Here is a 16624-nt window from a genome sequence, read left to right on the forward strand (position 1 = left end):
ATGAAAATAATGATTATTACAAAGTCCCTTTTCTGAGCTGTATACTACTAAAAAAAAAACCTAACTTAACTTAAAAAATCAAATATTACCTTATGTTTTCATCATGTCTTCTGCAGGTTTCCTTTTTGATGTCTCTTACTATCAAACTAAGTTTGTTGAGTCAGCTTTGCTTAATTAGTTTAATTTTACTTGTTTAGCAGCATTGCCAGAGTTGTACTTCTCAGATTCACAGCTCTGAATGAAAACATTCCCTGTGACTGGCAAGACAAGACAAAAGCAAAAGTATAAAAGGAAATATTAGAATGTTTATATTTGCTTAGGTAACATGCTTCCAGAACTGAATTTGGAGCACAAAATATGTAAGGATCTTGATACTTAGTTAACTAATTTGAATCCATTCTTACTGAAGCGTCAGAACTTTCATTCACATTACTGTGAATCAGGTCTACCACACAAAGCATGTTAAGTGTTAGTGCCCAATTTAAAAAAAAAAACCAAACACTGACTTCCAGTAAACATTTGCAAAATTGCTTATCTGGGAAAAATATGGGGGGTTTCAAATCAATCTACACATCCTTAGTAAGGCCAGCAAGTGAGTGAAGACTACTCAAGGGCCTTTCCCGCTCTCCAACCAAACACAGTGGCATCAAGTGCTGTCATGTTGTATGATATGATGAGAGCCATGAGGTTCATCAGTTCCTACCGTTACATTGGGGCCATGGCTGTTCCATACTAGCATCAGAAAAAATTGCTGATTTGCATTAGTGAACCTTACTAAACCTCTGATTTTCAGTTGCACCAAACATCCAGCCTGAGAGACTGTGTTCTGGTTTAAAACTTTGTTCTCTGTCTCAGATGGTGCTTAAAGAGATCTCAGGAGTACTTTATGGCCAGCAGTGTTTCAGTATAAACAGTACTAGGAATAAATCAATTCATCAGAAAATTCCTTGTATTGCTAAAGAGAAATAGATGGCTGAAGAGCAGAACTTAAAAGTGAATCCTGCATGGCTATCGTTTATGCTTAGAATAGAATAGATGAATAACATCACTGTAGTATTTTCAGAGCTTTTTACAGTCCTCCATTATATCCTCTCTCTCCCAGATACATCACATCTACCTTTCTCTTTAGTATGCAAATGCACAATTAAAAGCATTCAGCAGATAGAGATGAATAAGCTAATACAGTGTGCTGCTTGTAATTTATTTTCATTAACTGGGAGTATGTGGAAGTACCCCAAAGAGCAAAAAGATGCTGGAAAGTTGTAATAGATAAGAATCTACTGACTGCCTTTATGTAAGACAATAGATCTTGTGAATATTCTGCTTCCTCTCCAGGCACTGAGCTAGTATGGTTAACCAAAATTGTTGAGTAATTGTTCTGTGGTTGAGAACAAAATGCTGAATTAAACTGTTCCCAGCACAATAATTGTGTGATTACAGCATTTATGTTGCTGGCCAAAAGAACAGTCATTAGGTTTGGAAGACTTACCAAAACCACAGGCACAGAAAAAAAATGCAAATCACATGTAAATTGTCCTCTAATACCTATAGTGGCTTAAAAATTGAACTGGGAGTATGGTATGTGTATATTTAAAGGCAGTCAAGCTAGAAAAAAATGATTGTACATTCAAGAATTACTTCAGACTAGGAAAAAAATACCCAGATTATTCATTTTCATTATGTTGTACTTTTCCCCCTCTTGTGAGATTCTGCACTTCATATATTATGCGTGTATTCTGCTGTGTGAATGCTGTTATATTTTTCCCCACTGCATACCAATCAGATATTGTCTGGGAGTTGTAAGGTAGGTAGGACTCCCACACCTAACTAAATCTTGGGCCAAACCAATTCAGAGAGCATACAGGGGAGGCAGGCAGCAAATGTTTATCCCATTGCTATAATCCACTGGTAAAATTAAAAACTGATTTATGATAAGTGCTCTTGTGAGGTAGACAGTTTTCTTCTCCATGGCATGGTCCGTATCTAGAAGTGCCAAAGAAACAATTACATTTAGTCTTTCTTTTTTTTCTCTTTTGTTGTTTTCCCTCATATTTTTAATAATCAAAGAGGAGGAGGAAGACAAGAACTGAAGGAGACAGCAAAGGAAAAAAAGACAAAATGTTTAGGGCAATCAACATTTTTGTGCCTGCAATTCAGTGCCGTAACAAGCTGCAGGATTTGGATAGCTGGCTACCTGGCTGTACAGAAAATCAGATTATGAGATGTCTAAACTTTATCACTGTTTCTACGGTTAATTGTGCTTTAACTGTATGGCTGTCACCAAATTGTAGGCACAAAATTGAGAGACTGTCTTCAGTCCTATTCAAAATAAGTTCCCAACGAAACTTGTGAGAAGCACTTTTGTATGAGGGTTTTGGTAATAAGGGAAAAAAAAACATCAGGATGTGAATGGAAAAGTGGCTGTGTATCTGTTTAAATAATCTTTCTTCTGCAGCTTGAATCCATTTCACTTTTAAAATACAACTTTTGATGGTAAAGCTGAACTCTATTGGGGAACAATTCCACTGACAAAAGGGACAGTCACAAACAAGTCTGAACAGCTGAAAGATTGAAAAGAGGTCTTTATTGTACCTTTCCTTGGGCAGTAATTAGAGGCTATACAATACTAGAAATGTGTTTTCCACAGAGGTTTCTCCTAACATTTGGTCATCGTTTTCTTGGCCATTTGACCATTATTTTTAAGTGCAGGGGGTTTTGAGATCATGTGGGAAGTAATAAAACAATATAACAATAATAATAATAATAATGAAATAATTACATTGAGTTGTAGCAACTCGTGCTCTGAAACTGTTGTCACAGGAGACCAGCCTTATACTGAAATGTGTATCTGAATTAATAATAATGAAAGTAGGAAAAAGAGTGGGCATTTTAAAGATTTAATCAGTGGATTTAAGTCTAAGATTTTCTGAGCAATCCCAATTCTGCCAAAGTCTACACTGATCACATGGTAAAGAATATTTCTTTCCCTCTACTGTTAGATTGTATACAGTTTTATTAACCATGTCCTTCAACCTTTCAATTTAAAGAAAGCAAGAGGAAGTACAGACTTTTAATGTTAATGTGGAATTTGTTTTCTGAGTCTTTTTTGTCTATTTTTTCTCTCTCTTTCTAGATAGTATGATTTTAAGTGGATGACTTTGATAAGACTCTCATGTTTGTTTATACCACTGCACTATTCAGCAGCGGAATGGGTTCTCAATTTCTGCCCACTATGTGATATTAAATAACCCCTGTTTCTTGCCCACCGCCTACACATTAAAATTGTTGTGCTTGTTTTAATTAATGATATTCCGCTTGTCAAAGAGATACCGAGTGAAAAACACATCCTGAAACCTTAGGGTTTTGTTTGAAAGAATACCTCTCCCTCTCTATATAGTAATAGTACCTTAAATCATATTAAGGAAATTGGCACAAAAAACCCCAAACCAAAACAAAAAATAGTTATTATAAGGTGGAATTCTGGTTATTTCTTTGTCTTCTTTGTCAACTAATTTGAGTAAGCAAAAACTCTGCGTTAAGGTTTATGAAAGTAGAATTGTTTCACATTAGTATAGAATTATTAGTATAGAATCGTTACAAGCAATGTGTCATGAGTGACTCACAATGAGTGGCAATGGAGGAGTTGAAATAGAAGGCCAGATTGTGGTGATACTGCAGTGCAAGAGCGTTAGAGGGGGAGGTATCACTTCAAGAACAAAGGAAAGCTTTAGGGAGCTGTCATTTCCTATTACTGGTACCTACCTTTCCTGCCATGCTGGAAGTGAAGGAGGACCAGGATGAGAGATGGTCCTGCCTTGCAAACTTTATACTTTCCACTGAAGTATCGCAGCATACCCACTTCCTTTGTATTTCATCCTCTCTTACTTACGGTCCCTCATTTCATCAAGCAGTGTTTGAACAAGGGCTGAGTACTACCCTAGATTCACAGCTCTTCTCCAGGAATGCCTCAGGGTCATTAACAAAATAACGAGCCTCTTAAAGAAGACAGTCCACTATTAGTGGTTTAGGCCTTAGGTATCAATCTAGTAATGAATTTGGACTTCACCATTGTATCAAAAATGAGGTCATGGCAATCGTCTTCATCTATATGCCATCTTCAATACAGTGGTTTCCATATTAGAACTGTTCTCCGTGTTTCAGAGGTTAACAAATTATTTTTTTTTTACAGTTGACAGGAAGAATATTACTGCAGTTTAGACACCAAAGAGATTAGTTACTGATGTTTGAATATGTTATGGAGTGGGTAAAGGGGGAGGTGTAAGCAGCTGACCTTAACACAGATGCCTCAGAATAACTTATATGACAAAAAATACCAGCCAGCCTTGCTTAAGGATAATGGCATCAGGCTTGCTCTTGCCACCCATTTCTTGATCTCTTTGGGAAAAATGCACTAAAGAAGTCTTTAGGGAGTAGGTTCACACCCCAAAAGCTGCATCACTTCAGTCTCCATAGGAGTAAGAACAACAATTAGAATAAATACGTTGCTTTACCTAAGCAGCATTCTCAACCTGAAAACCATCTTGGGCAGGTTTATAGCCAAGCATTTTATGGTCCTGTTTGCATGAAAACATTCACAACAATACTTTGGTGTCAGGATGAAGCCAAATGCACCTCAGAAGTGCTGAAGAGGTAGGGCATTTCTCCTAGATCTCAGAATTTATCTGTCGAAAAGGAGTCAGACTTGCTGCCTGTGATGGTATGTATTTCCTTACCTGAATCTGTTGACTTCCAACATTCACAGAAGTTCATGAAAAGTCAGTTTTGGATGATTTCTAGTCTCCCCGACCTCTACATCCCAGGCTTCTCATTCCTACTTGTTTTTATAGTCTACCAGTTGATTAACAATGTTAACATTTGCAGAGTCAACCTTCTATATGTTGAAAAACTGCTGTGCTGTTACAGGAAAAGTCCTATAGATTCTGCACCTCTTTTGACTGTTACACCTGTCACTCTATTTCTAACAGGCTCAAATAGAAACAGCCTCTATTTAACACAGAGCTGATACAAACTGACCTATTTGCTCTTCCTCTGCAGCAGTAGTTAATATTGGACCTTCTTTCAAGAACTCTTTTGACAGCAGTCCATGATACTGTTGCATAAGGACTTGATGTGGCAAAATGAGAGCACTGGATATACCAAAGAAGTGACTTTGGAAAGAAAGAGAGCTGGATTAGCACACACACACAAAACCCAGCCACTTCAGTCTCATTAAGCAGAATGTGGAAAATCAGAAGGAAAAAGTATAAAGGTGACATCTGGAAGGTTGATACAAACAATGACAAGGGCAGTATACTTATTTTTGTCTCTGATTCTTTATGGCATGTACAAAAAACCCCATAGTTCATTATAATTTGAATAACTGAACGAATATATAATACATCAGCTAACTGTAGAAAACAATACACATGTGCAGCTGAAGAAATTATCCTACATGCTGTCTTTTAAAACACATCAGGAAATCTCACACCTGTTTTCTCTTCACTGACGAATGTTTCACTTCATTGGGAGAAGCATGAACCAAGCATCTGGGAACTGTGTGGTCCATCATACTCTGTGAGTTAACGTCAGTCATTAATGTAAGTTCATAGATTTTCCCGTTTGAAGGAAGTGTCTTTGCAGATTAACTCTTGCTGCATGACAGTTGTATTTAGGAACAGGTTGCTATTATCCAGCAGAAACACAAATAGAGGACAGTATGCCATATAAATCAGCAGTTTTGACAGTTACAAGTTTGTGGCAAGTTTCCATTATAATCCTGACTTATTCTTCTAGAAGGGTACTAATATTTAAACAAGGTGCCTAGGTGCTTGGAAGCTATGGCATGAGAAACATAGTACTTGTGTGAATATTAAGTAAGGTGAAGTGAATCAGTTTGGCCTAAACACTGGTCATTATACCTCAAAAGCCAATTTTGTGTCCTCTGCTAACTTTAACCTCTTCATGAAACAAAGGGCTCAGTCAACCGGACAATGGATCTTTTCTGTCTATGAAAAGGAAGGAGCAAATTATTTTGAGTGTTGCTCCTGAGCTTGGATTAGAAAGGGCTCTTTTGGAAGTGCACTTCAGTCTTCCAGTGTTGCTGTTACCTGAGTTACAGTAGCTTGCTCTGAAAGTCCTCGATTTGCCAGAGGGTGTTGTATAGTCTGGAGCAGCCGTTCCTGCCTGAACTCTTAGGCTTTTGACTTAAAACAGCTGCGTATTGGAATGAATTCCAGTTTATATTCTTTGTATTTCAGATAGCCTCTTTCTTTTCAGTTAAGCTACTTGTTCAAATGCCTTTGCAGTAGAATTGCCCTGTTAGATAACTCACATGCGAAGTGGCACAATCATGAATCTTGTTACGTGTCATCCCAAATGGGAAAAAGTCATTGTACTGCTTTTCCCTCCTCTGTATGTTCTTTCTATACCAAATCAAATATAGAAGAAGTGTCTAATGTTCTTTATATTAGTTACATAAATAAAACAGCTTTTCCCTCTGGAAATATCTAAAAGATGTTCTTGAATGCAGAAGGTCCTTTTGGCTTATGCCCTTCAAAGTGCTGTTGGAGATGTTTTTCTCTCACCAGTGCATTTTGTTCTATAGTATGAAGTGGAGGAGAGAAGCCCTTGGAAGCAAGTTATCAACATGAAAACAGCTACTGTCTGTATTATTTGGCAGATGGATGGATGCTGGTAGTAACACCTGAACACTCTTGCAGGACTGAGCAAGGACAGAAAGTTTCCAGCCCGAAAAGCCTTAGTTTTTGAAAATGAAAAATGTTTATGTAATTCTCTGAGATGTGTTTTAGTTTTCCTGAAAGTTTGTTCCTTGTATTTTCCATGAGCCAAGTTACATACATACCAACTATTACCTATTTAGGATTGTCTCCATATTCCTTCAAACTAATAATATTTTCCACACTATCATTCCAAATAGAGCTCTCCTATGCTAGTGGAGTTGTAATGGGGGATCAGGAGGTCTCCCTGAATAGCCTTTTTTACTCTTCTTGAAAGATTACCACTGTGAGAGCATGTTTTTCTCCGATCCGTATCGCTGCAAACAGTTGTGAACAGTGAGGTGCTACTAGAGTGAACTGGGGTGTTTAAACAGGGTGAATTTTGGTAAGTACTGGTATAAATTGTGTAAGCCTCTTATGCAGCAAAGGGACAAATAATACTTAGGGCCCAAATCATTCACTGCAGAAGAATTTTCAGGTAGAGATTAGGAAGAAAAAACCTTCACAAAATCCTTTGTCAGGATCTCCTATACCAGTACATCTGGTGGAGGAGTGAGCTGCTCCTCAGTAGTAAAAGCGGAGTGTTAGGTCAGAGCATGGGGTGGAATGGGTGTGCTCTCTTGTCAGTGTCTTCCTCTCTGCATCTCTGCTTCTTGGCATTCACCTTCTGTTTTGCATCTTAAGCACTCACTAAGAACTGCATAAAAAGTCACCTCAAACTCTGTAGGAGAGTGATCACTGCATTACCTGGGTAGGCAAGGCTTCCTGATGTATAGATTTAGGACATACTTATGTCAGTTTAGGGAACTGATGTAGGGAAGAGAACAAGGATAACAACATTTTCTTTTCTTATTTTTAACGTCACTGTAAGGGAAAATAGCAGATTGTAGTTATATGAGGACATATATTTTTATTTCCCTTAAGATAGACGTGGGGGGTGTGAGGGAGAGAGAAAGAGATGGCCAACACATATGCTAATTAAAGAATCCAGTCCTTCAGCATAGTGCGCGTCACCATGAGCCAAGTGTTTCTGGAGGAAGGGGGACCAATGCAGTTAAAGATGTCTTTTTTGAAGGACAGATTTATGTTATTGCATGTTAAATATACGTTACATGCTTTCATATACAGTAGAAGAGATGCTTAACTTACAAACAAGTCGCAGGCAAGAAGATATTTGTACAACAGTTTGAAGTTAATAGAATCATTCATATGCATTCACTGTTATAGGAATGTAAAATCTGAACTTCTTTGAGGCAGCTGAGAATAACTCAAATGAGAATAAAAATTAGCCACACTTCTTCATGAAGAAGCCATGTAAGAAGAGATAATTTCAGCAAAGATGCTCATACAGCTCTTGAAGGGCATCTTCTGAACAGCTTAGGAGTAAGGTACTGCTCAGAGTTTTGTCAGTTTGTAGAGAAGGGAGTGTTGCTTTCAGCAGCCGTTCTTATTCACACTGAGTAATTTGTTACTCCGTCACCAGTCTCACCAAAATGGATAGAATTGCTTCTGAGGAACTAGAGGTGGGTGGAAGAGCAGTATTCACCCCTCGGTGGAAAATGTTGTATATGGATGCCAGGAAATGTATTGCGATATTTACCTTGGAAAGAAGAAAACTTTATATAAAAGTTTATGCTAATAAACATATAATGAGCAACTGCAGAAATGATAATATAAAGATTAAATGGTGGAAGTGTATAAAGACTGAATAAATAAAACTAATAGCAACTGCTATGTTAGGGGCTTAGAGTTATTGAAAATATGAGTTTATATTACTTGAGGAATATTATACGTCTGGTAGATTAAACAAGAGTCATATGAGGGGGGAAACTGTGAACTTTTAATTAAAGTTTTTGTCAGGATGCATGGGCATAAAGGACCAAAATAAGGTCATGCACACTGTCCTGATTCTGGCATTTCCTAAGTCTTGAATGCTTAACTTTTCAACATTAATGTTTCCTTAAACTATTTTGTCTTTGTAGCTATTTATATAGTGACCCAAAGTGCATGTGACATTTTACAGAAAATAGAATAGAATTGTAGTTGTCAAGTGATCGCAATCTAAATTTATTTAAGTCACAGCAGGAGCTAGTAACAAACAGTAGGGTAATTTAAAAACATACTGCTTAGGTAGCTGTGGTAACCACAGTATGTTCCTAAAAGTAGGTAGGAGACCAGAATTGAGGCGGAAATACTACAGCTATAATGAAGCTGGGAATGCTGGGAATCTACCTCTGGCTACACTTAATGTAAGATTTTGTGTGGTTGGATTTGATATGGTCATGCACAGATCTGTGAAGATGCTGTCCCAAGGCTTCTACAACTTGAGTTGGTTCCAAATTTACTAACAAATTTCTTTTGATAAGGATACGTCATTTAAGGGCAGATTTTTCAAATGCACTGGAACAAATAAAGATATAGTGAGGCACTTCCCAAAATCGAAAATCTCTACAGGCGGCTCCAGGTGCCTCAATTTCCCACTTGAACAGTAGATATACTATTAATTGCCTGTCATGTGCTCATATTGGTTTTTTTCATTAATCAGTTCTTTAGGAGTAGTCTCCCTTTTTGATTTTCAGTGACAGGTACGAAGGGTCCCTGATTTTGGTTTGGGCTCTAGGTTAAACTTGGTTGCAATTTCATCTGCTCCTAAAATACTTTGCTGTTACTTAAGATGACTTAATGTCCTCATTATGAATTAGAGAACCTTTACTTTCTTGGACTTTTTAAACTCTTGCATATCTGCTTCCTAAAGGAGAGTTATTTCTCATGAACTAAATGTTAAGTGGTATGGTTTATGTCTTTCATTGCAACATGGGCTTTCTTGCCCCAAATTACTTGTCAGAAATAGGTGAATGAAAGTATGAATTCCTTGACTAGTGAGTTGATTGTATAGCATATTATGGCTCTTGTGACGTTCAGTTAATTTCTGTGTTATTTTTATGCCATATGCCTTTTCTGTGCATACCATGCCTCTACAGTTTTTCATGAAGTACAAGAGTACTTCTGGCTAATCTGATATGTGGTGATGGCATTCAAATTAAAAGGAAGATAAGGGAATTCTGTGATCAGTTGACATCGTGGCAATAGTATGAGGAGTGAAAAAAGACCTTGAAAGATTGTATCTGTATCATCCAGACTAACATCATAAAGTAGATAAGAAGTTACAAGGTGAAATTGTAGCCCATTAAATCCACTGGGAATTTTGTAAGGATTTAAACTACAGTCTTCACCTTTAGGAAATTACAAGTAAGAAGACATAATCACGTAGAGAGACTAGTAAGTGGAGAATCTTGACAGCTATATGCATTTTTACATTGTTAAAGATGTATTTCTTTTTATGGACATTTATATGTCCATTAGCAGAACAAATTGATGGACCTGAAGAATAGCTCTGATTTGCTGTCCATTATGTTCAAATTAGAAATGCAGTATCAGTAAGTTACTGTCAAGAAAACGTTGAAAGGTATGTAAACTATATAACAAAAAACATTTGTGAGGGATGTAACTGACGTAGTAACAGCTTAAAAAAAAAAAAAAAAGAGGAAAATATCTTCTATGTAAAACTCAGAAGGAGGAGGACCTGTATTTTGTGCCACTTGAAACAGTTGTATCCTAGCAATTCTAGGTAATAATAATAAACATAACAAAAGTTAAAATGTAGGAGTTAAATGAGCCATAAAAATGAAGAGTCCATAATTTGTATTGTATTGTGTCAGGTAATTGGATTAAAATAAACTAATGTTTGTGCTTATTTGTATTTGGGAGAAAATTAAGTGTAGCTGTTTGAGTGGTGCTACATATATTCCACCCTGGAATAAAAATCACATTGTTTTGACTGCGTTATTTCTGTATCCATGCAAACCATCCTCATCACTCTATATTTCTTACCTCCTTAACGCAACTGGGGTTGTGTCATTTGAAATTAGTGGGTATAAAGGCCCCTTGGAGAGATAAAGAGGAGCAGCAATTTGAAAAAATGAAATGCAGCAGTCAAAGTTAAGAAGAAAGGGCATTTTCCTGGTAAATGTTTTCCTAAATGGGAAATTTTCAGTGTGGTGTTTTGCTCGTGTATTTGGCAGTCACTTGGAATCAAGTGCAGACTTGTGCTACATTGTGGGCTTGGCAATGACAATTTGTGTGTGTGTGGTGCTTTAGTTATATTAGCCCTGGAGGCAGAGTTAACACTTGCAGTGGGACAGGAGTATTTGCAGTCATCAGAGAACTTTGCAGTCAGCTTCAATAACATCACTCCATTTTTTTCACTTTTTTTTAACATTTTTTTTGGCAGCAAAGCTCTTAGTAGAACCATCTGTCTTTCTATTAGTGTTTTTGAGTCCTGTTTTGAAGCTTCTTTACTTGGCAAAGTCACTTTCATCCTTGGAAACCATTTAAAAAAAAGTTCTGTGGCTTTTTGCCGAAGAAGAGTACTATGCAAAAATTCCACACGGCTGTTCATTTTTGTTCTAAAAGAATACAGTTACTTTGTCTTTGTCTTAAAAAAAAACCAAAACAAACAAAACAAAACTCCAAACAAAACAAACAAAAACTAAACACGTGAAGAAAAGGCAGACATTGGGCAGTTCTAGGGTGACGGAGTGAGGATAGAGAAGAAATCACATTCTGTATGGTTTTTTTCCTCCAGCAATCCAGTTAAAAGTGCGTATGTCTTCTAGTTACCAGGATCAGAACAGAAAGGAGAACAGTAAAGTAACAAAAAATGGATTGTGTTCGTTTAGTGAGTGGAGCTACAAATACTCCAGCTTCAGTCCCAACCTTAATCTCCCAGTGCAGGAATTTCTGTCAACAGTGCTCCTGAACTCCATTCTTGCAAATTGTTTCAGACTGTAAAGATGCAGTCAGCACACACACACATGTTTGGCAGGTCCTGGCATAAATGGAGAGGTTACCTTCCCAAATTTCCTATCACTCTTCTGCCTTGTAATAGTTTTGGGGGAACTGAGACATCTCCTGGATCTTCAGGAGATTAAAGTAAAATAAAATTAAGTCAGGATGCTGTAGTCTGAACTGTGGCAACCAGGCAGCTGGCACAGGTTCTCTTTTGCCAGTTCTGCTATGCAGGCAGTAGTGGAGTAACACCTTCTTAGGCCTCTGGCCAAAAAAAGGTTGTCTATCAACACCCTAACTTGTTTCTTATACAGACTACAAACTAAACTTTAGTCTTTGATAATGTATCTGTACCTCTGAAGCCTTAGCATTACAGTGCCATTAAAAATCTAGATGACCTCTCTTAAAAAATAGTCAGTTTCCCTTTACTGACTGATCTGATTAGTACAGTGAGGTTTTTTAATTAAACCCAGCCATTTAATCTAGCAAACTTTTTGTTTCTCATCTGCGTGAAATACAAAGATGATGTCCATTTCTAGCAATTAAAAACTCTGATAGAACTGGGTAAAAGCGAGAGTATTACATGTTATGCCATAGCCAACTTCCAGTTTTGATGACTAATTTCTGCATGTCTTAAGTCCCCTGCAGTATCCACTTACAATATAATATTTTCCATTTCCTGACTTGCATGGTTGTGTACAGTTGCTCTACTAAGTTGAACAAACACTTCAGACATAGCTGTGTTTTATTTGTGAATAAAGTGTCAGCCTTTTTTCTTACAATCTCAGAGACTTTATCTTTTCACATGTACAAATAAGTGCATGTATATGGGCAGAAAAATAGTACTGACTGTGCTGTACACTACTTATGCACGTATTTGTACTTCTGTGTTTGTGGATCTTTGTGTTTGGGCTTAGTCAGGGTGAAAGCTACTGTCTTGACACAGCAATATTGTTACACAGTGCAATAAAAGAGAAGAAAAACTCACCCTGCAGTCAAAGAGAAGTGAGGGGGGGAATAATTAATTGGGATATGGGTATTTGTTAGTCGAATCTTTTGATTTGTTTTGGATTAATGTAATTCATATGAAGTGCTTTGGTAATTAAGATGAGGCTGAATAGTTGATGCTACTGGAACACCCCATTATGGAGGAGCATATTCAAACCCGACCTCTCAGATCAGAAGTAAGAGAAAGCATGTAAGCAGACATTTTTCCCCAGAAAAAATTCCACGTTTGATTTTCCCTCTCCTGTTCAGCAGGTCCAGGGTCAGCTGCCTCCATTAATGATTCCCGTATTCCCTCCAGACCAACGAACCCTAGCAGCAGCCGCACAGCAAGGATTCCTTCTTCCTCCTGGTTTCAGCTACAAAGCGGGATGCAGTAAGTCCTGTAGATCTTTTTAGCTGGAAGTGGATATAAGGCACAATTCCATGTCAGTCTGTATAAAAGTGTCACCTCTCTAGCCTGATCGACAAAGCCATGAACTTGCACAGATGAGTGTAAAATAGATGATTAGTCATTACTGTATGAGAAAAGATTGTCAAAGATGAAGTATTTGTTTCAACATAACAGCAAAACATTTCACACAAGTAGATTTGTGCACCTTCTTTCTGACAGATCTTTTTAACAAGTGAATATGCTCATGACCACACATACATACATACATACATACATCTGAAGAGAAGCTATTTGAAACTTTCCAGTAAATTTCAACACTATTGTAAGAAAATATGTTTTCTTCCTGAAGCAGCCTGCTTACTATTTGTGAACTGAGGGGCCTATTCTAGTCTCTTCCTTCACAGAGAACTCACATTAATCTCAACGGGGGTTCTGCACAGAGATCAAAGATAGCATATGCCTTTCAGTTTGATAGACTAACACAAACTATGAGTATATTTATGAGAGCCTAACATTAAAAAATATAGCATCTACATTTTTAATCTTTGAAAGAATTGTATTGTTCTCTACAATCCCCAGGTTGTTTTTTTTTTATTTTGCTTAAGCCTTCTATAGGATTTTGTGTTCCTGTCAACAGGATGATAATAAACATAAGTTAAGGAATAATTGAGGAGCTCCATTTCCATGAATAAGCTTAGCTAGAGCATGAATTTCATAGACTTGTTTTCCTGTGTTTGTGTTTGTATAACTCTTCTGACATCAGTTTCCTACTGAGTTATCTAGGACTTGCTTGTTCTGCCATTCTCTGTCTCTAACATGGGTGTTTAGCTTTATTATGTTCATGTCAGTGCATCCATCTGTATCATTGACTAACTCATGAGTTCATCAATTGTTTTGATTTACTCAGCACTTGCCACTGCAGCAGTTTCATAAAATCAGAACATAAAAAGATTCCTTTAGTTAAACTGGCTTAGCCCACAATTTCAGATTTCTTTCAGTTTCTGTAGCATTATACATACAGTGCTTGAATATGAACTCGAGTTTCTTTGGCCGCTAATCCCTTCTCCTTGTATTTTGCAGACTGGGACTGCTACTGAAAATTACTGTTCAAAACACTACATGTCCCTCAGCAACTGCAGTGCCAAAGCATAGGCTCATTCAGTTCTTGCAGTGATTTCACACTCAGTCTTTCTGAAATGGGAGAAGTAGTGATTCACATTATAGAATGTTTAACTGAAAGCCACACTGAATATGAATGCTATCATAACTGTAGGCCTGGAAAAGGTCAGGAAAGCACCCTGTTAGATATATCTGGCACATTAAATTAGTTCCATGTTAATGAAGTCTGGTTTGGATAGAAAGAGTTGAGGGGTTGTTTTTCCCTTCTTTTTACTGCATGTGCATTAACTGTAAGACAGTCCTATAGTTCCTCACATTCATGATGTATGATATTGCATGTTTGTGTAACCTTGAAAATGAAAAAGAGCAAAGTTGCTGCTGATTCTGGCAATAAAGCTTGGAATTAGCAGCATGCCAAGGTCTAGGGCTGAGCAGAAGCCAGTGGAAAAAGACAGCTTTGTGTTTGGTGATTCCCTGGCATGTTTAACTGAATTTGACTGAGAAGCTGAGGAAAAGTGATAAGTAGTCCAAAGGATTTTTTCTTTTCACTCACAGTTTAGTGTAAACAAAATAGCATATATGGATTTAGCTACACCTAGAAAGCTTGTAGCAATGAAAAATGTAGCTGCCTTAAAACTATAACATGTTCACATCAAGTTATGTTTTTGACAGATCATTAAAACATATTTCTCCCACTTTTCTTCTTGACCTTCTGTGTATTAGTCCTCCTGGCAAAGATATGGTAAACTGTAAACCCGAGAGCTTTGGATAAAATTTTCTAAAGCACCTGAGTGATTTAGGAGACTAAATCTTCATTTGAAGAGTGACAAAGCCACTAGGATTTAAGTCTCAGGAATATTTAACAAATGTTTCTACTGTAAACTTTAGTGGTCACCTGCTTGATCTGAGCTAAAGTGGATAGCAATACAGCACGGCAACAGAACAGAAACAGCTGATTCATTTGCTCAGCTTCTCAGTACATTAAATGTCTAACTTTCACTGAGTTTGCTTTTGGATTCAAGGTCTTCCTGTCAACTTCTGAAGACCCCACTACCAGCATCTTTACCCAACTGCCATCATTATGTACCATATGAAAATGGAACCTCACTTCTACATCTTGCGATGTCTTTTGGAAAACCTGCCCTTTTTTCTGAACTGATAGATTTTCAGAATTATTTTGTATGGCTGACTGATAGGAATTCTCTAGTGATGATTCTGTTTATTTAGTATCACTAAGAATCTGTACATTGGAATGATAAAAATCTCCATGAGACAACTCACTTCCAGCCACAGATAACAAAGAACTATGAAAATTTTCATATACTCTTTCTCAGTAAAGGGAAATTTGAAAATTGAGGGGAAAAGGAAGAGGGAATTGTTTTGACAACCAATATTTTCATAACTAAGTAATGATGCTGAGTACCTTGATTATGGATATCCTGTTGGGGACACCTTCAAAGGCGCATTTATAGTGTTATGTGCCCTGCCTCTTTAAAAAGTCAGATCTCCAAGAGGGTGTCTCAGAATCAGCAAGCAGCATGCCACCTAAGGCACTTCACATCTCTAGTCAGTTGTGCTATTGGTCACACCTGATGCCTGGGTTACTTGCTGCCTTCTGTCTGCAGGCCAAGTAGCTGAAGAGATAACTGTCTCCAGTTGCTCGTCACTGTGCCTCTTACTTCTGACACACTCTCCAAACTTCTTGATTAAGCACTCCCTAACTTTCTTTTGTCCAGGCTGGGATAGCAAGAACTTTCTGTTAAAATTGCTTAAACTGAGCTGGCTCATTTTAATGGAAACGTGTTGGGAAGTGATTAAACAAGCAGCTTGGTTGCAGTGGTAACCTTTGACAGGGGACTGTGATTGGAGATGGTGGCCTCTTCAGCCAGCACACAGATGGAAGAGAATGTGTGATCAAGCCTCGAGGTCAGTGAAAGAGAAAAAATGATGAATACCTAGTTATACTGCTGTTTTTCTTTCATTCAGCTTATGAATGAAACCAAAGTAACTTACTCAGTGCTTTCTGATTCTCTGTCTTAGAGCAACAGAGGGTCAAATGTACATCTCCCAGTGATTTCAGAGAGTGTATGTGGTAGGATTCCCTCAGGCCGTGCTTCGCAATGGACTAAGGACTTATCCAGAGACTGTGGAAAGGAAGAGTACTGTTTTCTCTACACATACTTGCTTTACTGAGGATTTGACTGAAGAAAATACAGAAATAATCATATCAGTTCATAGCAGGGGTCCATTTAGATTTCTGTCATGGGAGATACCTAAAGAAGAGAGAAGAACAAAGCAAGATTATACCGATACTTTATCCCCATATACTTTGCCAGGTTCCAGTGGTTGCGGACTCAGAGACCTTCTGACCCAGTGGTGGCATCACTGTGTGAGAGCTATTCTGTCTGTTACTGAAAATGAAAAGATTTCTCTGCTTGGGTTCCTACTTCATTGGAAACATTCTATATGGCTCAAATGCTCAGAATACAATATCAGTTTCTAATACATGCTGAGCAAATTT

The 16624-nt window shown here is 37.6% G+C and overlaps 1 protein-coding gene across 8 annotated transcripts in view; it reads left to right on the forward strand.

Moving 5' to 3' along the window:
• SOX5 (SRY-box transcription factor 5) overlaps positions 1 to 16624 on the forward strand; it is a 295645-nt gene that overhangs the window by 180739 nt on the left and 98282 nt on the right. For 4 of the 8 annotated variants that reach the window (XM_074902274.1, XM_074902276.1, XM_074902277.1 and 1 more), the window contains exon 7: positions 12846 to 12966. The exons of 1 other annotated variant lie outside the window; for it this stretch is intronic. In XM_074902274.1, coding sequence (XP_074758375.1) covers positions 12846 to 12966 — 121 coding nt within the window. Of the gene's footprint in view, positions 1 to 12842; positions 12967 to 16624 lie in introns of all 8 variants that reach the window. 3 more of the 8 variants (XM_074902275.1, XM_074902282.1, XM_074902280.1) reach the window with 1 other exon arrangement.

This window comes from Athene noctua, chromosome 3 (assembly GCF_965140245.1).
Source record: "Athene noctua chromosome 3, bAthNoc1.hap1.1, whole genome shotgun sequence".
NCBI classification, from domain to species: domain Eukaryota; kingdom Metazoa; phylum Chordata; class Aves; order Strigiformes; family Strigidae; genus Athene; species Athene noctua.